This window comes from Rhinolophus sinicus, chromosome 13, assembly GCF_057876585.1.
Source record: "Rhinolophus sinicus isolate RSI-liver-muscle chromosome 13, RSI-T2T, whole genome shotgun sequence".
Taxonomy (NCBI): domain Eukaryota; kingdom Metazoa; phylum Chordata; class Mammalia; order Chiroptera; family Rhinolophidae; genus Rhinolophus; species Rhinolophus sinicus.
In genome coordinates, this window is record NC_142513.1 from 51776710 (window position 1) to 51800459 (window position 23750).

At 41.0% G+C, this 23750-nt stretch overlaps 2 protein-coding genes across 4 annotated transcripts in view; one reads left to right on the top strand and one right to left on the bottom strand.

Annotated features, from left to right (window-relative positions):
* Positions 1-6453, bottom strand: part of LRRC28 (leucine rich repeat containing 28) — an 80695-nt gene extending 74242 nt beyond the window's left edge. For 2 of the 3 annotated variants that reach the window (XM_019726660.3, XM_019726654.3), the window contains exons 1-2: positions 6303-6421; positions 1960-2187 (exon numbers count right to left, since the gene is read on the bottom strand). In XM_019726660.3, coding sequence (XP_019582219.1) covers positions 1960-2127 — 168 coding nt within the window. In that variant the 5' untranslated portion in view covers positions 2128-2187; positions 6303-6421. Of the gene's footprint in view, positions 1-1959; positions 2188-6302 lie in introns of all 3 variants that reach the window. The other variant, XM_019726661.3, reaches the window with a different exon arrangement.
* A 164-nt stretch (positions 6454-6617) lies between these two features.
* TTC23 (tetratricopeptide repeat domain 23) overlaps positions 6618-23750 on the top strand; it is a 57181-nt gene continuing 40048 nt past the window's right edge. Inside the window, exons 1-5 of the mRNA XM_019726663.3 lie at positions 6618-8546; positions 14366-14571; positions 16788-16911; positions 18299-18449; positions 18636-18761. Coding sequence (XP_019582222.3) covers positions 14392-14571; positions 16788-16911; positions 18299-18449; positions 18636-18761 — 581 coding nt within the window. The 5' untranslated portion in view covers positions 6618-8546; positions 14366-14391. The remainder of the gene's footprint in view (positions 8547-14365; positions 14572-16787; positions 16912-18298; positions 18450-18635; positions 18762-23750) is intronic.

The following is a 23750-nucleotide window of genomic DNA, read 5'->3' on the forward strand; positions in this document are numbered from 1 at the left end:
ATGGAAATGATTGGCAGATTCCCAAGCTTCTTTAAACTTTTTTTTTTTAAAGGCCAATTAACCCATCATGTGTTTGAGATACTCTGTTTCCTTTTTTTTTTTTTTTTTTTCAGTCAAATGCCACCCACTAAATCTCCTCTATGAACTATAGTTTATCAGTAACACCAGTAGATGTTGTAAAAAGCCTTAAGTCACTAGCTTGGAGCACTCTGGGATAAGTACTGTTTCATCTGTTGCCCAAAACTGTGCAGTAAGCTGCTTTATATCCCACAGAGAATACAATGAATGCTGCTATTCCCACGCACCCCAACATCTGTACAGCACCGTACAGGTTCCAAAGCTCTTGATATACATACATAAGTCAAATGTTCCACCTAAGAGAAAGCATTAAAATAAAATATATACACCTACCATTATAAATATATGCTACAGTTTAATCTTTGATGAATAAAAAGGTGGCAGAGCATGAACTTGAAATGCATGCTTAAGAGCCATTATGAATATCAGTGAAAATTGTTTCGTAGATACCTAAATATTTTGATAAATAGAAAAGCTCAGAAACTGCCGCAAAACCCAAAGTTGTTATTTTTACAAGCAAAGGTCAATTTCTTTGAACAACATCTTCCCCCGTGGACTTGACTGATGGTTAAGAAGTCATCCACTCACAACTTTTTCTTTGCACATCAGTAACCAACACGGGAAAATCTGGGCTCTAATCCTTGACAAATGAGTTCTTACATGACTTCTTCTCCAAAGGGGGAAAAATCACGAAAGAAATATGGTTTCACATCATGCAATGATGATTTTGCAAAAAGGATTCATATAATTATATGTAGATTATCAAAGTCTGACAGCTGAAAAATCTAATTTTCAAACTCGAACCAGGCACTCAAAATAACATACATGCCAAACACCAAAAAACGAAAGCTGTATATCCATTTACTTCCAGAAACAGCAAAGATAAACAAATTTTACAATATTTTCTGCCCATTATAGGTATTTTACATAGGCTAATAAAACTTTTTTAGGAAAGCACTCCACGCATATGAAGCCATTAAGATATACTTTCAGATATTGAGGAAAGTTCAGTATAGACAAGGGAATGACGAATGGGTCAATTCACGAAGAAATAAGACATCGTAAATTATCGAAAATGAATAAGAACTAGAATTCAAGTATAAGATCCAAATGAGGTTAACTGATAACCAGAAAGGGACACATAAAGCAAATACATTTAAAACAGAGACCAAATTTCTCAATAAATAGTGGGAATAAAAAGTTTGATTGGAACATTCCCTTGAAAAAAATTGTAAATCTTTTTTTAATCTTATATGAAATAAAATTTAGGTTATAATGCTAACTATGTGATTATTCTTAGAACATAAAAAGAGTGAGTCAAATGTTGCTTTTGTGGCAAAATTTTCTCCAACAAATTGGATGGTAGCCAATTCAAAATCATTTGATTTTCACAGTGCAAACATAAAAAAGATTTTTTGCTTTTTCAAAACACTCAAAGACTATATCAAGCTTCCCAAATGCCTGTCTTAATATTTTAATCTTCAAATTCTCTTTTTAAAGTCCTTCTTGTTGGTCTTTCTCTTATTTTTTACCATTGGGTATTGGAACATCCAAAAATCATCTAGGAAACTCAACACATAAAGAAGACACAGGCCCAGACGCATAGGATAAGTGAAGAGGGCTTTTTGAATGGGGACTAATTTTGGAAGTGGCACATTAGTGAATACTTTGCTTTCCTATGCAGCTCCTCCTGTAACAACATAAACTGTAGGAATAATGAATTCTCAGCTAATGACAACCCCCTGTATGTGTATTGACGTTACCTGTTTATATAACGAGAGAAAATATACATCTTGGTCTGAGTATCTTAAGATATATAAGCTATATCTTGGTCAAGACCACATTATAAATGATTTTTTTAAATGCAATACAATACCGTACCAAGGTTGTAAGGGAGTTTCTTTTCATATAAAGTCTCTCCAAGTGCTGTAGTCCCTCATCTTTCAGTAACTCCAATGGGAAATGGTGCAGATTCCTATAATTTAAGAACAAATTCTTGTGCTTTTCCAGCCTTGCCACAGAGATCGTCTTACAAAGTTCGGAAGCCATGGCTGAACATATCCCATCAGGCACGCCACAGCACTACATCTTGTCAAAACTGGTCCATCTCTACAGAGGAAAAAAAATTGAATAATTATAATACTGCTTACTAGCATTGCCAAATAAATGAGGAAGCATACAGAGCTGTTTGCAGACACTGAAAAAGAGCTATACATCTAATCTTTACATTTTTCTTTCATAACAACTAAAGTTGTCACACCTATTTAGAAGGAGATAAAAATGAATAACTACTTAATAAAAATACACTCCCTATTTAGGCAATAGTCACTACTCAGAAGAAACAGTCCTAATTGAAAAATAGTTCTTGAACTTGAGATCTGAATCTCTGTTTAAGAGAACAGAGACCAAAGAATGTGCAACCAAAGAAAGAACTTAAAAGTCAGATACAGCAAACCCATTTCCTTCCTGAACTACCTCATTTTGTAGCTTAAGGTATTTCAAAAATATTTAATTATGTATATAAAACATATCTACATCATTTACAATGTCATTTTTTCACTTCTCACTATCGAAATATTGTCCTATATACTAATTTTTTCTTTCTTTAATCTCTTTTTTCTTTTCTTACTTTCTTCTTACCTTTGCAGATTATCAGAAGTAACAAAGAAACAGGTCTGGGAAACAGTTTTACTTTATTATTTCAATGAAAGAAAAAAATACTGCCTAAGAAATAAGAACTCTGTATTCAATCTCTCTGGGCCTCAGTTGACTCATATATAAAATGGAGACAGAAATTTATTGGTAAAAGCCAAAACCCAGAACAGATTAAATTCTCTTCTACCTCCAAATCTGACAAGGACAGGAAGAGAAATAACATTTGCCATCTTATCAACTACGCACAGGGCAGAAACAAACTTCACAATCATTTCACACTAGAAGAAACAAACTCAGAGCTTCAATAATTTGTCCAAAGTCGAACAGCTCATAAGGGATAATGAAAGCAAGGATTTTTTTTTCCCTTGGATGGTGGGGTGTCCAGTGTATTTCAAAGCCTGGGTTCTTTACATACACAGATTCACAGACTTCCACAGGATACTGAGAAAATACTAAAAGTAAAAAGAAGTTGAGCTTGATTCAAAGAGCCTACTTACTCTCTGTTTTCATGGACACTCTTTTCTAAACTTTCTCATGGAAAGTATCTTTCAAAGAATTTATTTTTCTTAAGAAAAACTATTTCTACTTGGAATTAGCACCAAGTTAGTGCAAAATGTAGTACCATGACTTTCAATAAGCATAGTTTTGTAACTTTTTGGTTATTTGCTATTATTTCTGAATTCTAAATCCTAGCTAATAAGAGCAATTACCACTGTATACAAAGGGGCAGAAAATATGGAATATTCAGTAACATCCCAATACAACATGAGAATCCAGTATTTCCCCATATTTAGTCTACCTGCTCACCTATTTTTGTGAGACATTATGTGACTTTGAGCAAGAAACTCAAATCTTTTTACATCTTAATTCTCTCAGCTGCAAAGCAAGAGGAACCTCCAACTTAACACATGTAAAAGTTACCTTTTTCCTCCCACATCCTCCCCAGGTTTTCCCATTTCAGAAAGTGGCTCGCCACCCACCTCCCCACCCAGCTGCTCAAGCTGGAAGGCTAGAAGTCATGAATGATTCCATCTGCTCATTCACCTGCCACCTCCAACTCATCACCAGGCCAGTGGTTTCCATCTCCAAAACATACCTCAAATCTATCCACAGTTCTCCATCAGCCTAAACCAAAAGCTAGGCATCTCCTACCTGGCTATCTGGATTAACACTGGTCTCCCTGTGTCTACTCTAGCCACTTTCTGGTCCTTTAATTACTTAGCAGTGAGCCTTTTAAAATGTAAATCCAATTATATTTTCCTCTCTGTAAGGTAAACTGGCTTTCTAGTGCTCACCCATTCTACTAAATAAACCCTTCAAAAGATTTTTTAGAAAATCAACCTCTTACCAGGACTTCAGGGTTATTTACTATCTGGCCCCACACACTTCTCCGGGTTTATCTGGCTTCTCACCAAGCTCCTGGGCTTTTCCAGTTCCAGAAAGTGTCAAACTCTTCACAGCACTTGCTGCCCTCCTCTTAGCCAGGAAAGCACCCAACGTCCCATCATCCTTCAGGTTTCAATGTAAAAATCACGCCCCTATCTCAAACTAAAGTATTCCCCAGTTATTATTGCAGAGAAACCCGATTTTTTTTCTTTGTAGGACTCTGCACAATTTGTAATCTACATATTTATTGGTGCATTTGCTTATTGTCAATCTAGCCAAGAGACGATAAGCTCCTGAGGGCAGAGATTTGGGAGTTTTCTTCACTCTTATATGCCTGCCTCTGGCATAAAACAGGCCTTCAAACAGCTGATGAAAAGAGGATATGTGAGTAACACAGTAAGTCCTCACCTAATACCTTGGATAGGGTCTGCAACTTAAAGTGAAACAATGTAGACACCAACTTTCTGGTATGCTAACTGACATAAACAAGAGTCAAGTTCTACATTATCTCATCAACATTGTAACAAAATGACACTGAACAAACAATGTTATTGAAGGACCTGCTGTACTGCGTGGTAGATTTTTTTCATTCTCTGAACTAAGGTCAGCTTGTAGGTACTATATACTCAGTGCTTGCTATGTGCCATAAAGATCCCTAATGCTGGGGCCGGCCCGGTGGCTCAGGCAGTTAGAGCTCCATGCTCCTAACTCCGAAGGCTGCCGGTTCGATTCCCACATGGGCCAGTGGGCTCTCAACCACAAGGTTGCCGGTTCAACTCCTCGAGTCCCACAAGGATGGTGGGCTCTGCCCCCTGCAACTAAGATTGAACATGGCACCTTGAGCTGAGCTGCCTCCTGGATGGCTCAGTTGGTTGGAGCGCATCCTCTCAACCACAAGGGATGGGCTCTGCCCACTGCAACTAGAAAACGGCAACTGGACCTGGAGCTGAGCTGTGCCCTCCACAACTAAGACGGAAAGTTCAACAACTTGACTTGGAAAAAAAAGGCCTGGAAGTACACACTGTTCCCCAATAAAGTCCTGTTCCCCTTCCCCAATAAAATCTTTAAAAAAAAAAAAAGGGATCCCTAATGCTCACAATTCTGCATTGTAATAGACATTATTTAGCCCATTTTATGTATGAGGAAACTGAGCTTCTCATACAGTTACTTGCCAGAATTGCAGCCCAGGCGCATCAACTCCAAAACCTGTGCACTGCCCTACAATGCAGCAGTTCAGGCACACACTTTGATGGGGTCGTTTAAGTGGTCGCCAAGGCTTCTATAAATGTAAGACCACAAAGCAAAACTATATACAAAACCCACACTCACTGATGGAAGATCAAAGAAGAGAATTCACTCTAGTCTGATGGCTTTCCTTCTGAACCCTCTGTCTGCCTTAAAAACATCATTACGCCCTGTTAAATGCATCTTAGTACAAAGGCAGTTTAAAAGGTAAAATCTACACAGATGAAATCCGAAAGCCGCCAATCAATCATAAATAATGCTAATGGTATCCAATAGGCATTCACTGGCAAGATACATCCTTTACCAGGATACTTTTCTTACACAGATTTCCTTCACTACCTCTTACCTACAGTTAAAAGTAAATGACATACTTAATATTAACTGTATACCAATGCACCTCCACATGAGTTTTCTGAGAGGTAAACACCAATCCACTTTATTATTTTAAAAAAACAAAACCTTCCATCTTAATATTTCACACATTTTAGGCAGGAGCGCCTTAAAGGAAAGGAGTCCCTGAGAGTGACTTCAGTACTTAATTCAGAATACCCACTCCGATTTCCTAATACTGGACATTAGAGAATTAAAAACTGTTCATTAAAAGCATTTGTAAACGGTTATTTTCTTACTTCTACGAAGCCCTTGCAGAAGTCTTAAGCAAAACACATGCCGTTTTTGCCCGAGTTAACCAAACACTAAGGTCGTTACAGTTTGGAAGCAGCGAGCCCAGTGGCAGGGATTTCAAGACCCAGTATCCGATTCTCAGGACGAGGAGGGCTCGGCAGCGGTGGGGACCCGAGGCCCGGCAGGGCCCACTCGCACCTGGATCTACCCATCGCGGCCCGGACGCTCTTGCCGGACCCCCCCTGGAGGTGGGGGGCCGGGACAGGGGCCCTCGCCAACGTGAGCCACCCATGGACCTGGACGGCCGCACTCACCTCGGCGCCGGCGGAGCCAGCGCTCCGGGGCGCAGGCTGCGCTGGACCGCAAGCCAGGAGACGCCGGGCGGGAAGGGGCGGGGCGCCGGACAGGGGGCGGGGCGAGGCTTGGGCGGTGAGGGGCGGGGCGGGGGGAGGGAACCCTGTCAACAGAGAGCTGGGCCGGAGAGAGCAGTGGAGAGAAGAACGGAAGATCGCGATATTTCCAACCTGTTCTCGCAGTTTCACGATAGGTCGGACGAGAGGCTCGTTTTCCGAGAGATGTGGCCATTGGCCGAGAGTGCTGCTTCCTGCAGGCTGGCCCCTCCCACCTCTCGACGCTCGCTTCCGGCTCCCGCAGGTGTCTTGCTGTCAAGAAAGTGGTTTTTTGCTGTTTTGCATTTTGAGGGGGTAATTGAGCCGGCTCCCACCTCAGGAACCGTTAGTAACTAATCTCTTCTTCCATTCACACATTCATTCAGACGTTCGTGCTGTCATGCAATAGGTACCTTGAGGGACGACCGCAGTCACACCTGAGCGCTTACTGTATACGAGGCATCGTTCTAAGAACTGTGCACAGATTACCTCACTTATACCTCACAGCAATCCCTTGATACAAGTACTATTCTTATCCTAAGTTTGACCGGTGAAAAACTGAGGCCCCGTGGATTTATGTAAAGTGGCCAATAGTGGGCAGGTAATGAACCCCAGCACAGGTTTAAGCGCTCACTGCGCGCTGATAGGTTCGTTCCAAAGAGGAGGCGGGAACCTAGTCTCTACTCTTGAAATTCTACCTGTTGCTAGAAAAGATCGCTGAAAAGGATAGTCACCACTTAGTAAGTTAAATATTGGGGCAGTTCCTAGCATGGCTGGGTAGGCCGTGAATGCATATTTTTTTCAAGACGGGAATTCCTATGTCGGGAAAGAGGCATAAAAGGAAGAGAGCTTTATGCTGGGTAAAAAAAAAAAAAAGAAAAAAAAATCAAACATTGTCAGGGAACATTAAAAAAAAAACCAAAATTTATTTTTTAAAAATTCCTTGTTTGTTAATATGGCAACTTCCATTCTGCAATGAGGTTTTTCCATTTTTTTTCCTCTCATGAAACTGCTGTTATTCATTGTTCTTTGAAAAGCTTGATAATGACTAATTTACCAGTGCTTCATTGTCAAGTAACCTTGACTATGTAGTTTTATATAGTTGGTTTAGTTCATTACTGTTCGAGATGAATAACCAAGAAAGCAGAGTTATGTTAAATAACAATAAAACCTATTCCAAAACAAGACATAAGCTATAATGAAATGTCAATTATCTATATATTAAATCTGGTCTTCCGAAGTTAATGAAGTATATAGCATGCATTTCTAAGACCCTTTATATAGGTTTCTAAATACCTAAGAATTTGTTGTACTTAGGAATTTTTTGCTAGACTTAAAACAAGGAAACCTACAGTTTGTGTAAAAACAAAAACCTTTAGGGTATTAAAGATCAACCCAAATAAGAAGACTTGCTCCTAATACTGAAGTTACACGCGCTCAAAAAAAAAAAAAAAAAAAAAAAAGATTAACAATAGATTGAACCATTTCTTAGAAAGTAATCAATGTTAGCCTCTTATTTTCATTTCTTTAAAAGGGGAAATATTTTAACGCATTAATTTAACATCCAATAGTTGATCATGTAAAACGAATCATCTTAAAATAACTTCTATACCGCCCCCTCCAAAAAAAAAAATTGACAAAAGTAGTAGCCAAGTGATTCTATGGTTATAGTATAATATCCTATGACTAACTTAAAAGTTCTCTAAATTTGTCGAGGGTCAATTTTCACATTTTGCCTCACCCAAATCAAGGGCGAAGAAATACTCTAAACTAGTGATTTGGCATAATTTAACAAACTTGAACATCAACAGGCAGCGATGCCACTTTAAGAAAACCCAAGAAAAAAATCAACCCCATTTTAAAATTCCCACCTCTGGCTCCCAAGGATTGGTTATAAACTTCAACAAAATACTTTTTTCCACTCCCTATTGGTGCTTGCTCTGTCATTCATTCTTCTGCCTGGAGTTTTGTGAGGTACCAGCTTACTTTACGGGAAAAGGCTGCTCTGCTTTAGTCTGGAACTACCCTACTTTAGACTTTTTCATGGTTATCAATCTGTACAAGGAATCGCCACACTGATCAGCGGGACCCACTCTGGCAAATCAGGCTGTCGAGACAGCTCTGTAAATTCACTGGAAAAAGAAACGGAGAACGTCTCAAGCATACAAGGTAAATGGACAAAGGATTTTACGACACTGAGATGTAAGCATTGCAACTTTCCTGATTTTTCGCTAGATTTGAAGGAGGAAGTGTCAGGGAAAACCAGATAAACTACGGGCAAAATCTGAGAGTGGCAGAAAGTGGTTTTCAGAGGGTGTTTTCCTCTTTAGGCTGGGGTTGGAAGAACATTATTCACAGGTTAGCTGTGGATTTTTGAGTGATAAAGGGAACAAAGTAATAAGATTAATTATAGATTATTTTATACTCTAAGAAACTGTGTGGGTTTTTTTGTTGCTGTTGCTTTAAGATGGATTTAGAGGGACAATTAATGTTATTGTAATTGTCAAGTAAAAAGGATATTTTTTAAAATTAAAGTTTACTGGGGTGACAATTGTTAGTAAAGTTACATAGGTTTCAAGTGAACAATTCTGTATTACATCATCTATAAATCCCATTGTGTGTTCACCACCCAGAGTCAGTTCTCCTTCCATCACCATATATTTGATCCCTTTTACCCTCTAAAACGGATAAAAAGGATATTTTTGTACATTATCATACCTAGCATAATAGACAATCCATCTGTTAAAAGACATAAGAGAAAATTAAAATCATCTTTTGTTTCAAATTTTGTGTATATTTGTAGATTACGAGATCCAGGGACAATCTGCTAATGGCCAAGCAAAACAATATTGGTATATGAATCAGAATCAGTAGGTAATTAGTATAATAACCAATTATCAAAAAATGAAATTCACCACTTATATAGTATTTTCAAAAATGATAGTTTCATTAAAACTAAACTCTATTAATAAAAGTTCAGGAAAATATTGATAAATGAGAATAACATATATTAAAACTTATATTTGAAATAGCAACATAATATTAGGATCCTGCCCAATATATAATTCCAAAATATAGCATTGTAAAGATTTAATTAGCAAATATAATACCTAGTGGCACATCTAAACCTCTACAAGGCTAACTCATAGTAGGTATGCAATAAATATTTCTTTAGGTGCCTCTGTTAATCCATATAGGGGGATATAAAATAATAAAATACAGTCTCTCAAGAAGCTCATACTCTAGTTAGGGGAATGAGACTCAAAACATTTAAAACATCCGGAGAGTTTTTTATGCATGGATGACTATTATAGACCATAAGTACTTCAGGTACTTAGATCAGTATGAGTTGAAATATTCAGGGAGAGCCTCACAGTAGGATTGGGTCCCATTGTGGGCCTGAGCAATGTGCGAAGTTTCAGTCGATAGAAAAGAAAGGAAGTGGCATCCTAGGTAATGAAATAGCAATAAGTAATATGCAGCCTAGAGAATAACCGGCTCTGGCTGCAGCAGAAGGTTCATTTGGGGGACTTGGTTTAAAAAAAAAAAAGAAAGAAAGAAAGAAAAGAAAAAAAGAAGCACGAGAAGTTGCATGAAGAATCAAAATTGCCACCAGAGTTAAGGAGTTTGGTCCTAGGATTTGAACAGGACGGAGACCTTATGAAAGTAATATTTGAAAAAGATAAAACTGACATCGCAATTTAAGATAGCTCCCAGAGCAGAGACTGGAAGTAATGCTAGGAATAATGAAGTAAGGATTAATAACAGCCTTTTAAGACATTTTATCCAAATGCCTTTTATAAAATTCACTTGGTTGAATAACATAAGTCTTACACATTTCTTTCTAAAGCATAGAGCTCATTTGTTTAGCACTTCGTACAAATACAAACCGTATTAGATGTGACAGCAGTTGTGATGCAATCAAAACAGTAAAAGTGATTATTGTTCCCATTGTATCAGTTCTTGCTTCTTTTCCCTCAGGATTTAAGTGTATTTCTTGGTTCTATTTAATTAAATTGAAGAATTTCAACAAACAACAACAACAAAACCCTTATAACTGAAGGATGCCATGAGTGGATAGGAGGTATTCTTAGACTGTTGGCTTTCACCTAACCTGTTCTCTGAAACAGAGCTCAACTCCATACACTTGATGAGCTGCTTCCAAGTACCAGATACCACCCTCAGTGTTGGGCAAACAAAAGTGAATCAAGGACCATCTCTTCCCCCAAAAAACAAGGTGCCTCAGGGACACCAAGCTTGTTTGTCTCCAGCTTCAAAACTTGCTTCAAAGAATCCGAGGCCCATTTAGCCTACATTGTTGATCCTTGGTCCTTAAGAAGGTAGATGGAGACTATGGAAAAGAACTCTGAGACAAGGCCCCCTGATGACCAATGGGGCAGAGTGCAATGCTCACTAAATATTCCACTTACTCTCCTGGGTACCTAGCCCCCTTTGCAGATGGGGAGCAAATGAAATATCAGCAGAGTGACTGACGTGTCAATTCTGGGCAATGATAGTGAAAAGCCAATGTACAGTTTTCCATTCTCTGTTAGTCTGCAGGACTCAGACTGATGTGTAGTTAAACCTTGGTCACCCAAGTTCTCTGAGAGACTCTGTGGATCAGACATTCCCACTCTCCACCCCCATCATACACTCTGTGGTATTTTGCATCTGGCCTGTTTCACTTAGTAGCGTAATGTTTTTGAAGTTTATCCATGTTGTAGTATGTATCTGTACTTTATTCCTCTTATTGCTAAGTAATTTTCCGTTGTATGGACACTGCCAGATTTTTTTATCCATTCATCAGTTAACACACATTTGGATTGCTTTCAGTTAGCTATTGTAAATGTTGCTGCTAGGAAGATGTATACAAGTTTTTGTGTGAACATGTGTATAACCTAGGAGTGGAATAGCTGAGTCATATGGTAACTCTATATTTACCTGTTTGAGGAATTACCCAACTGCATTCTAAACTGAATGCACAATTTTACATTCCACCAGTGTGGTGTGAGCATTCCAGTTTCTCCACATCCTCACCAACACTTCCTAATGTCTGTCTTTTTAATTACAGTCACTCCGGTGGGTGTGGAGTGGTTCTCATTATAGTTTTGATTTGCCGTCTCCAAATGACCTCTTGGAAATAGAAGACTGACACCCCACTTCAGACCTCTTCTTCCTTCCCCTTTGATCTGGGCCTAATCATGGGCTTCAGCCTTCTACTGGGCAGGTCTAGCAGAAGGAATCGCATCAATTGATTGAGTATGTCTGACTGGCAGTTGTGGGCACTGATTCAGAGACCCAAGAAGCTGAACCCAAGACTGGCAGGGAGAGAGGGTGGTGTGTGGGGCCTGGGCTGATTTCAAATGAAAATTTAATCTCCAGCGATGGCTATTAAAAAGAAAAGAAAAGTGGCTGATGATAAGCGTGTTGCTCCAAGTAAGTGAACCGAAGAGTGTGTCTTAGTGCTAAAGGTCTTACTGTGTGGTGCCACACACGTGAAACACACACATATATAAAGCAAGGTCACTGATTGAGATGCTTCCGGGAGCCAGGCAGGTAACATGCTTCATTTCATCTATTCGAAAAGGCACCTTTCTTTTGGCACTTAAATATCACTGAAGTCAGAAGGCATGTTACAAGTGAAGGTAAGTCACAGGTTAATAGCAGTGTTGTTTCCTCCTTAGTGGTTATAAAATACTGGTGTGTCTTATCATGAGTGGTGTTTTAGATCAGGTGAAGTTCACATTCCTTCAGGTCCGGCTTTCACTTTGAAAGAGGTACGGACACGGGGAGACCTATTCTTTCACAAGACGAAAAGTGACAACACAGGAGCAATGGCGCCTGTCAACCACTTTGCTGCCTCTGTGTCCAGGGAGTGGTGACAGCTGGCAAACTGGAGAGTGCACTGCCTCCAAGGCCAGCTGCGGCTCCCCTGGGGCTGGTTGTTTGTTGCCTGTGGCGACCTAGGCCCAGGGTTGACAGGTGTAGCGTTTTCAAAGGAAGCCAGAAATTCAGAAATCTAGATCTTTATGTGAAACTTCTAATTTTAAAATAATGGCTCTTTTTTTTTTTTCCAACTGTCTCACCAAAAAAAGAAAAAGCACGGATGGGGAGTAGTTAGATCTCAACTATGAGCACTCAGATTATAACCTCTGTTTTAAGGATTTAATATTATGAGGAAGCATGAGATGAACCACTGTTGACAATTAAGCGAAAAACTAAAAAAAAGAAATAACAAACCAGTTTTTAAGTTACTTGACTATTTCGTCAAGTAACCTTGACTATACAGTTTTACATTGGTTTAGTTAATTTTTTGGTTTGGTTAAGTTTAACGCTAGGTTCAGAGGCCCAGAAGCTTTTGGCCATTATTTCTTCAACTCTCTTTTCTGTGCCTACTACAGTCTGCTTTCCTTTAGAAACTCCAGTTGTGTATATATATTAGGCAACTTGAAGTTGTTTCACAGCTCACTGATTGGTTTTTTGTTTTGTTTTGTTTTTGATGGTCTCTATTGCTGTGTCTACAAATTCAGTCTTTTCATCGGTAATATCTAATCTGTCATTAATCCCACTTAGTATATTTTCCATCTCATAATTTTCATATCTAGACATTCACTTGGCATCTTTTTTATAGCTTCCATGTCTCTACTTAACTTTTTAAACATATTGAACACATTTGTAATAGCTATTTTAATATTATTCTCTGCTGAGTTAACACATGTGTCAGTTCTGCGTCAGTTTTGATTGATTGATTATTCTCATTATGGGCCATGTCATCCTGCCCCTTTGCATACCTGGTAATCTTGGACTGGATGTCAGACGTGGTGCATTTTACCTTGGTGGGTGCTGGCTAGTTCTGTGTTCCTAAGAGCTTCCTTTGGTTTTACCCTCTGGTACAGCTAAGTTACTTGGAAACAGTTTCATCCTGTTAGGTCTTACTTTTCTGATTCGTTAGGTGGATGTGATCTAAGGCTAATTATTCCCCACTACTGAGACAGAACCCTTCTGAGTACTTTTCCCTCTGCCATGAATTCGGTTTTTCCAGTCCATTGGTAGGAATAGGCACTGCCAGCCTTAGTGAGTGCCAGACATGTTTCCTTTCAGTCTTATTAGAGGAGTCTTTCTCTAGACTCACATCGTTTTCTTACACACTCACTCGTCAGTATTCTCTCCACATTGTTGAGGGAGTCCCTCTGCTAATCCCTGGGGTCCTCTCTGTGCAGCTCTCCCCCCTCCAGTAATCTGTGCCATGAACTCTAGCCACCTTGGTCTCCCCAGACACTCAGCTCTATTTTCCCAACTCAGACAGTAGTCTGTGGGGTACTTTCTGGGTCCCCCCTCATTGCATGTCCTGGCAACTTTCTCAAACCATAAGCTGGGGCAATCATTGGTCTTGGTTTGCTTCTTCTTCTTCTTTTTTTTTTTTTTTTCATCTCTCAGGCTTGATGTCCTGTCTCTTGAAAACCATTATATTATAAGTCTTTTGTCTGTAAGTTGTTTTTTGGTTTGGATGGTTGGTTGGTTGGTTGGTTGGTTGGTTGGTTGGTTGGTTGGTTGGTTGGTATTTCAGGCAAGAGGACAAATCTGGTCCCTATTACTGTATCTTGGCTGAAGTGAAACTTTAACGAGCTATTTTTTCCCACGTCAAGGTCAGTTGGGGTTCAGCTGATATAATCTGGGCTCTTTGAGAATTGTCTGGGCTCAGCTGTGTGATATATACGTATAAATGAACAAATAATGTTTGGTTTCATTAACCCTGGAAATCAGCCTGAAAGTTTTACAAAGAAGTCAATACTAGCCAGCAGGATTTCTTTCTTTTTCTTTTCTTTTCTTTTCTTTTTTTTTTTTTTGACAGACTGCTACTATTTTCTAAGAAGTCATGGGTATAATGTTGAAATTTTTCTAGATTCTAGCCTCAATTTCTAGAAAAACTGCATTTCTAAAAGTAACTATGGAAATCATCATTGGACACTTCTATTTTCTTATTTAAGAATCAGAGGAGAATGTATATAAAAATATGCAAGAATCCCAGGAAAGCCATTTCTCCAACCACCTCGATGAAATTGTTGCCGCAGTCAGCCTAACGGCCCCAGAGAAGACCCCAAGCAAGCTGACGCAGACGGCTGTCTTCCAGCCTCCCCGGGAGAAACTCCAGCTCTGTGAAGAGAAAGCAAAGTCCTATTCCAGCAGGCACGAAGTAAGGAGCCTTGCCTTCCTGTACCTGTGACTGAGACGCGTAATAGCTTCCGTTGCCTTTCTACTCTCTGGAGTTTGGTATAAGAAGGCATACAGGAGAGTCCGTTTGTCATAGCACGAGTGGGTGTAGCACAGCTCGGGGTCCCACACAGCCGCTGGCACTCCGCATCTCTGTGTGCTGAATGAATGCACGAATGAACAAACAAGTCCACCCTGATTGTGTGCATACTACACCCATGGTTGGTTGGAGGCTTGACCTACTACTGTCATTTTCCACCCGTCAATGATAAATCTAGGTGCCAGGTCTAAGCCATGGAACCCTCCGCAAAGCAGGTGAAGCTCCTGCTCTCAGAGAGCTTACAAGTCTTAGGTTCTCTCTATGTTTCTCTCCCATTCTCTCCTGAAAAGTTTTGCTCATTCACTTGTTCATTTCAGATGCGTTTCTCCCTCACTTCCGGTGTGTCAGACCCTGTTTGTGCATTCATTCATTTCACAAATGTGTACTCTATGGGTAATACGTGGCAGGTGCTGTGCAGGGGCTGGGGGCATGGGTGGGAAAACCACAGCCTCTGCCTCAGGGGGACTCGTGGTTTGGTTGGGAAGGTAGGGGGACAGACAGTGGTTGTCAGAGCTGCCACTCATGGGGTTGTGGGTTGTGGGCAAAGAGGGCCAGGCCCTGAGCCTGAGGTGCTGGGCGGGCAGCAGTCGAGACGCTCTTCTTGGGGTGGGAGTTCCGTGGGCTGCACTGCTAACGTGCTCAGGAGTTGGCCAGGTAAGGGAGGCGACAGCAGCATTCTGGACAGAGGTAGCAGGTGGACAGGAGCCGAGGGGCTGAGCGCACACAGTCTGTTTGGGGAACTAGAAGGAACTGCCTGGGATGTAGGCTGTTATTTTCTTAACTGGGATGTAACTGACATATAACATTGTGTTAGTTTCAGGTGTACAGCCTAATGATTCAATTTATGTCTGTAATGCAAAATGATCGCCACCGTAACATCCATCACCACACAGAGTCACATGTTCTTTTTTCTTGTGATGAGAACTTTTAAGATCTACTCTCTTTGCACCTTTCAAATACACAATACAGTGTTATTAACTATAGTCACCAGGCTTACACCACGTCCCGGGACTTATTCATTTTATGACTGGAAGTTTCTACCTTTTGACTCCCTTCATCCATTTTGCTCACCTCCCAATCCTTTCACTCTGGCAACCACCAGTCTGTTCTCTGTATCTCTGAGTTTGTTGTTTGTTTTCCTTCTTTTTTTAGATTCCACACATAAGAAAGATCACGCAGTATTTGTCTTTTCTCTGTCGGGCTTATTTCACATCGCTTATTGCCTTCAAGGTCCATCCATGCTGTTGCAAATGGCAGGATTTCCTTGTTCTTTATGACTGTGTACTAGTCCATTGTGTATATACACCACGTTTTCTTGATCTGTTCTTCCATCCGTGGACACGTAGGTTGTTTCCATGAGATACAGGCTGGCTTTAGTGGCACAAGGCAGGAGATAAGTTTTCTTATGGACAGGAGATGGGGCCGGGGAGTTTCAGTGTCTAGGGAAGGAGTTGAGATTTCCTCCCCAAGGTTTAAGACAACTGTCATGGGATTATAAGCAAGACAGTGGCCTGAGCAGGTTTGAGTTTCTGGAATGATCGCTCGGATAGCTGGGCAAGGGAGCAAAACTGGAGGAGGGCCTTTGTAGAGGATATTTGCAATAATCCCAGCAAGGAAGTATAAGAACTGTCACAGGGACAATAGAGGTGCTGAGCTCTTTTGACAGGAATTTGGAAATGCGAGTCAGTGGCACCTGGTGATGGAGGGGGCATGTAGGGGACAGGACGAAAGGCAGGCGACAGCAGGCCAGGGAGCGAGAGCAGGATTCTGGAGAGAAGACTTGAATCCAGTTTTGAATGTGTGCATATTCATTATGCGACAGATATTGATTTAGTACCTACTACGTGCCAGGCCCTGTGCTAGGCAGGCCCAGGCTGGTGGCCTTTCTCGGCCAGAGTTCTGCTCAAGAATTAAGCCCTGCCGCCCAAAACAGTCTTGTCTGTTTTGTTCCTTGATGTCTCTCAGGTGCTTAGGACCTGGCACATAGTAGGCCCACAATAAACACATACTGAAGGCATGGAAGTGCAAGGTGGTTTTGTGCTTCGTGGCTCTCCGTTTCCACTTCTCTGCACGGTCAGCCCGCTTTCTCGTCCTCACAGTATAAGAAGGCCATCCAGGAGCTCGTGCGCTGTGTCGCGCTGACGAGGATTTGCTACGGCGACGCCCACTGGAAACTAGCGGAGGCGCATGTTAACCTGGCCCGAGGCTACCTCCAGCTGAAAGGTGAGCTCAGCGCAGACTGAGGATGGTCGGTCCTGCCGTGCGGTTCTGCTCTGTTCCCCAAATGTGACTCACACTTGACGGGAAGGATTAGGTTGCCTTGATTCTCCTCTCCACACACTGAGACGCCATCTCCTTCAGAAAGAGTCAATACAATTTTTTAATATAACATATGAAAAAGAGAAGGAAGATTTTAGCCCTTTGGAGTTTTGTTTCTTATGATCTTAAAAGCAGGGTTCTTGGGAGAGAATTGAATTTGTTAGGTTTGAAGGCATTGTAGAAAGTGCCCCCAGCATGGAGTAAGGGACTAAAATGGGATCCATTCCGTTCCCTATTGATGGAGAGTCTCTTGCCTAGAAGCGATCGCCCCTGCCCCAAATTAAATAATAGACTAAATCAAGATGGTATAAATGAAAGGTAATTTAAGGGATCATACCACTTAACAATCCAAGGGTAAAACTTAGTGTAGATTTCGCGAGATTCAGGTGTTCAAACAATGTAATCGGTTTCTATTTCTCTCTGTTCCCACCACTTGGCTCTGTTTTTCTCTGTATTGGCTCCGTTCTTTGCCCAGCTTTGCCCACACGTTAGACTTCCCTCCTCAGCATTCCCAGGAAAAAAAGAATGTCTCTCTGCCCAAATCACAGGATGTGGGGGTTCCGATTGGGCCCTGGGTTGCAAAAGGCCAGGAATAGTCTGACTGTCTAGACCTGCCTTTGGCTGTATCCTTGGGGAGAGGATGGCCTTAGCTAAGTCACATGGAATGGGTGTGTGTGTGGGGTGGGGGAGGGTCCCAGTGTCCCCCAAAGAAAGCAAAAAAAGAATGGGTGCAGGGAAGGTGAAAGCAACAGGATATCATGTCTTCTCTTTCTTGACTGGGTAACTTAGGACTCCATGTATAAGAGTATATCTATCTCTGTACCCTGTTTCTTCATCTGCAAAGTGACGAGGCTGCAGTTTGTTGGTGGTGCTCAATTCCTGGAATCGGTCCAGAGAATAAATAAAATAACAGAAGACACATAAAGTCACCACCCAGTAAATCTGGCCAAATCTCATCATAGACTGGTTCTCCCTGATAGATAACAGACTGCCAGAGCCGGAGGAGACCTTGGAGAGCATCGAGTTTAAACACCCCCACCCCCACCTGGTTTCTTAAAAAACCCTTCTGAGAAAACATGATCTTAAGTCCTAGAGTTGGGGAAACTTTAGTTTCAGTACAAGGTATAAAACACTACTTTGGTTTTACCATCATGACAACCATTCGTGCTGCTCCGAGACATCTGTGTGTGTCACTTGAGGGGACCTCCTTAGAGTCCCTGGCCACCCATAACTGTATTCCTGGCCCCCTGAGATGAAAGAGAAACAGAGGCTTCTCCTTCTTTGTCTATAGGACTGTCACTGCAGGCAAAACAACACGCAGAAAAAGCCAAGGAAATCCTCACCAACGCCGTCGTGCCTCCCTATGATGACCGTGCAGAGGTTTTCAAGTGTTCGGTTGAGCTATTCCACACCCTGGGGAGAGCCTCACTGGCCCTTCAAAAGTATCCTTTTGCCTCTACTCCTTACAGACAAAAATACTGACATTTACTTCTCAAGGCCAAATCCAGAGCTGACAGATGACTCAGGAGGGGTGAGGGGAAGCATGAGAGCCAAGGATGTCCAGGAACGGGGGGCGGGGGCATCCCAGCATCTAGAACCAAGGATAAAGTTTCCTGAACACAACTCAGATTCAAGGAAGCTGCAGAGAATTTGACAAAAGCAGAGACGCTTTCCAAGGAGCTGCTACAATGTGGAAGGATCTCACAGGAAGAATGGATGGAAATTCAAGCGCGGACCAAACTGTCATTCGCACGGTAAGTTTCCAGTTTCAGACTTTTTGTGCACATGATGGCTGGGGGTGCATGGCCAGCAGGCTCTGCCTTCAGGCCTCAGGTGTTTCTCCATGATGCTGGGTCCGTGGTTTTTACAGCTGTGAAAGTATTCATGCTGCCCTGATACATCTCCATGTGTCACTTGACAATAAATTTGGAGTATGCACTTTTTCCTCTTAGGATTGTTTGTAGTTGTTGTCTGCACCTTAGTTCACTGCTGCTGGCTGCTGCTCTGCGCTCCAGAGAAAGCATTTGCCACGCTGTGCTTATCCAGCCTCCCAGCAATGGACGCTCAGCTTGTTCCCAGCTCCCTGCTCCCACGACGACGCAGCCACGAGTGCAGCTCCGCTCATTGGCGAAGACGGACCTTTTCTGAGGTCTGTACCCCAGGGTAGGGTGACGTGGTCACAGGGTACCTCCCTACTTCAAGTTCACTGCCCGACTGTTCCACCCATCTCCACGCCCCCTCCCAGGGCAGGGGGGTTTCTGTTTTCTCACAGCCCCAGCAGTGTTTGTGTTGTCTGTCTTTCTCACCTTTGCCAAGCCGATGCATATAATGTGCTATCTAATTATTTGTCAATTCTACTTACATTTCTCGTATTAGTGAGCTTGAGTTCCTCTCCATGTACTTCTTAGCCAATTGGGGTTCCCCTTCTATGAATAACCTGTTAGTATTCCTCATTTTTTCTTTTCTTTTTTTTTGTTGAGGCTTCCTGTACCTCTCTTGATAATTAAGAGATTCTTGTATATTATAAATTAGTGCTGTTGCAGATATTTTCTGACTTGTATTGCCCATTTATTAATTTTTGTCTGTGATGTTCTTCATGGCAATGGAATTCTTAATTTTGCTAGAGTCAAATCCATTAATTTTTCACCTAATGAGTTACACTTTGGGAGTTTGTCTAGAAAGTCTTTCCCACCCAAATGTCAAAGATATTTTTCCAAAAATGTCCCTATAAGTCCTGCTTTAACTTTTAACATGTAACATTATCACTGACATTAAGTTTTTAGTATTCATAACTTAGTGTATAAATTACCCTTTAATCCAAAGATTATTCATGTGGTACGTGTTTTATTTTGCAGATATATGAGATTTTTTCAGGACATTCAGATGGCATTGATTTCTAACTTGACTGCATTATAGACAGAAACATATTTGTATGATATGGACTCTGAAATTTAGTGAAGCTTCCTTTGTGACTTAGTCCACGATCAATGTTTGTGAAAGTTCTGAGTGTGCCACAAAATAAATTATATTCTTTATTGTGTGTAAGGTTGTAATAAGTCCGCTTGAGGGTGACTGTCTTAATTCTGTTATTCAAGTTTACATGTTTGTTTATCTTTTGCCAAGTTTATATATTAGCTTTTAAGATGCGCATGCTTAAATTTTGAACTACGATTATTGTTCTATCTATTGCTGTTCTACCAGCCATTTTTTTTTATGTAGTCTGATACATTCTATTGGGTGGGAGGTTAAAACGGCGTGTCTTCTTATTCTATTATTTTGCTAGTCAGTGTATATTGTCCTTCTTTGTTCCCTAGATCTATGTCTATTTTGCCTGATATTAAAATTGATACTCTTGCTCTCTTTTGGTATAAATTTTCCTATAATGTCTTTTTCCATTCTTTAATACTCTTTTTTTTTTCAGTTACAGTTGACACTCAATATTATTTTAAATTAGTTTCAGGTGTACAGCATAATGGTTAGACATTTATATAATTTATGAAGTGATTCCCCCAATAAGTCTAGTACTCACTTGACATTGTACATGGTTTTTACAATATTATTGACTCTATTCCCCATGCTGTACTTTACATCTCCATGACTATTTTGTAACTACCAATTTGTACTTCTTAATCCCTTCACCTTTTTCACCCAGCCCCCTAACACCCCTCCCTTCTTGCCACTGTCATTTTGTTCTCTGTATCTATGAGTCTGTTGCTGTTTTGTTTATTTGTTTATTTTGTTGTTTAGATTCCACATACAAGTGAGATCATATGGTATTTGTCTTTCTCAGTCTGACTTTTTTCACTTTGTATAATACCCTCTAGGTCCATTCATGTTGTCACAAATGGTAAGATTTCATTCTTCTTTATGGCTGAGTTCTTCCTTTAATTTTCAGTCTTCATTTTTTTGGGGGAAGGAGGGATATTTTAATTACGGATATATTTGAGTTTAAGTTTCCTTTTCTTCTACCAGTTTTATGTTCCTTTCTGTCTCCTTTCTTGCCTTCTTTTAGTTTAGTCAAATATTTTTATTATTCCATTTTCCTACCTATTAACTGGTAGGTTATACATTATTTTATTTTTCTTCTACTGGTTACCGTAAAATTTGTCACTTATATCCCTGACTTATTAAACTCTAATGTAGATTAGTTAATTAGCTGCCTCTTAGACAATGCAGGGACCTTTGAGCATGTTAATTCTCTTTATCTCCTTCTGTTTGGTACTGTGTTTTTCTATATTTAAATCACTCTATATTTCATACCACAGAGGGGAAGAAGATATTTGTAACATATATAACTGACCCAGGGCTCATATCTAGACTCTATAAAGAACTCCTGTATGTCAGTGAAACAAAGACAATTGAATAGAAATATGGGCAAAAGACTTTTCAAGAAAAGGTTACCCACATCGTTAATAAACATATTAAATGGTGTTCCATCTCATCAGTTATCGGATAAATGAAATTTAAAATCATAAGATACTACTCTATTTCCACTAGAATGGCAAGAATGTTTTAAAAGACTGATATATCAAGTGTTGGCAAGGAGGCCACGCTCTGGTATGCTTTGTTATATGTTGTTGTTTGGAATGTATTTGGTATACCTACCTCAGAAAACTGGTTCTATCTACTGCATTTGGAAGTTCACATACCCTGTGACTCAGCAGTAGCACTCCCAAATACACACCCAATAGAAATGCATACACATGTTCACCAAAAGACACAGCCAAGAATGTCCAAAGGCGCATTATTTGTAATAACCAAGAATCGGAAACAACCAAATGTTCATCAAAAGTAGATAAAATTGTGATCCGTTTACACAAAGCAAATGATCAAACTGCTCCTATGATTGACATCATGGGTGACTCAAAATCATCCTGTTTGTGAAAGAAGCCAGACCCCAAAAGAAGTCACACTGTATGATCCCATTTGTGTCACAAGCGGAGGAAGAGAGTCATGCCTGGGAAAGACTGGCCGGTCAGAATTTCTCCCTGCCCGGAAGTAGGGATTCCAACTTGTATTATAAGATAGGAAATCAGCACGTCAGGGTCTAAGATCTGATACTGGTTGCCATCTGTTGAGACCTGACTAATGTTATTAAGTACTTTCTGTTGAACAGTGTTGCTACAAAACAGAATAAATTGTCTTTCTCTGCCTCAGCACCTCCCTGAAGAGAGCTTTCCAGACTAGCAGTACCAAACCTTGCCGGCAGATGGCGAGCGTTGTATGCATCTGTGCTGAATACCTAATAGGTTCCTGTTCTCAGCTGGCCTAGAAAGTTACTTTGTATTTAGCAGAGCTGGTTTCAACTTTGCTACCTTTTTTCCATCCTGATTCTTCAACTTGACACAGTCACTGGAACTTGCCTGTTTAAACTGATGGATTTTATTCAATCACTTGGCTTTGTTTCCTCATTGAGGAGTGACTATATTGCCCAAACCCAGCTCCTTTAGAAAGTAACAAGGCTTTGGTTTTATAGATTTCTGTAGTTATAATCACAACCACAGGACCGTTTCTTTTGCCTGCTTTGGAGGTGGAAGGCGGGGTTCATTTGTCAGGCAGCTCTCACAGGATTTATATTTCTCTTAAAAGGTTATCTTTTGGGTGCATCGTCTTCCTCCTCCTGCTTCGCCTTTTATGGTGCCTGTGAGGCCAGGCCGGTTCTTTTCTCCTTGGCCTGACAGATGCGTGCTGCAGCGTGAGTCATGCTCTGTTCCTTCCGTCCTTAACTATGGCCTGAAGCTTCGTCCCTTCTGCTCGTCCTCCTCTGTTCCAGCACCACTTCATTCAGTAATTATGTATTAACTTTGGAGACAGAAGCCAATCCTATGCCCGCAGTTCTTTTTGTAAATGTGGTCGAGAAAGTCATGAGCAAAAATGGGCAAACTCTTCCCCAGTGTTACAGAATATTTTCTCACCTGGTTACTGAGAGCTAGCTCCCCAGAGACAGGTAGTTGTCTTTATATGCACACCATTGCCCCCCCCCACACACACACACCTGTATGTAAATGATCTTTCTATGTGACCCGATGGTGATGACCCATCAAGATTGCCACTCCAGCACACATGACCTGTGCAGCCTTTCTCTGTGACTGCTAGCGTCACCTTTGAGGTCTCCCATCACTTGCCCAGCCAGCCACGTTGTCCGACATTGCTGGGCCGCACTAGCTCTCAGGCGTGCCGGTCATAAGTAACTTTCCAAAGACCATCACCAGCGGGACACTTCCCAGGTATCCGTAAGGAGTGTGAAGCGGGAGAGCTGACAGCGTGGGCTTGAGAGGCAGACAGCTTCACGTTCAAGTCCAGATCCATCCAACCTTCCCCGCTGTGGGAGAGTGGGCAAGTCCCGTGCTCCCCTGCCTGTTAAAGTGGGGGCAGTAGTCCCGCACAGGGTTGCTTTGACGATGAAATGGACCCCACATTAAAGCATCTGGGTACCCTACGTGGTAACTACTTAAAAAAAGAAGTAGTTATTATCGTGACGATCGAACGGTGCATTTTCCTTTCTGCGACTGCATCCCAGAAATGATTGGATTTTAGAGCGTGTACTTACCTCACAGATTAAGATCCTGACTTTAAGACTGCCCCTGGCGTGCAGTGTTCTTTCCTGTATATTTTTTTTGTTATGGCTTGAGAAGGCTAAGTGTTTTTTGTCACTGCTCTCATGAACCACGTAAGCTGAAAATCAGATCGTCTTATATGCTTTATATGCTTTTAAAACTAGAGTTTACGTCTTTGTCTCGCTT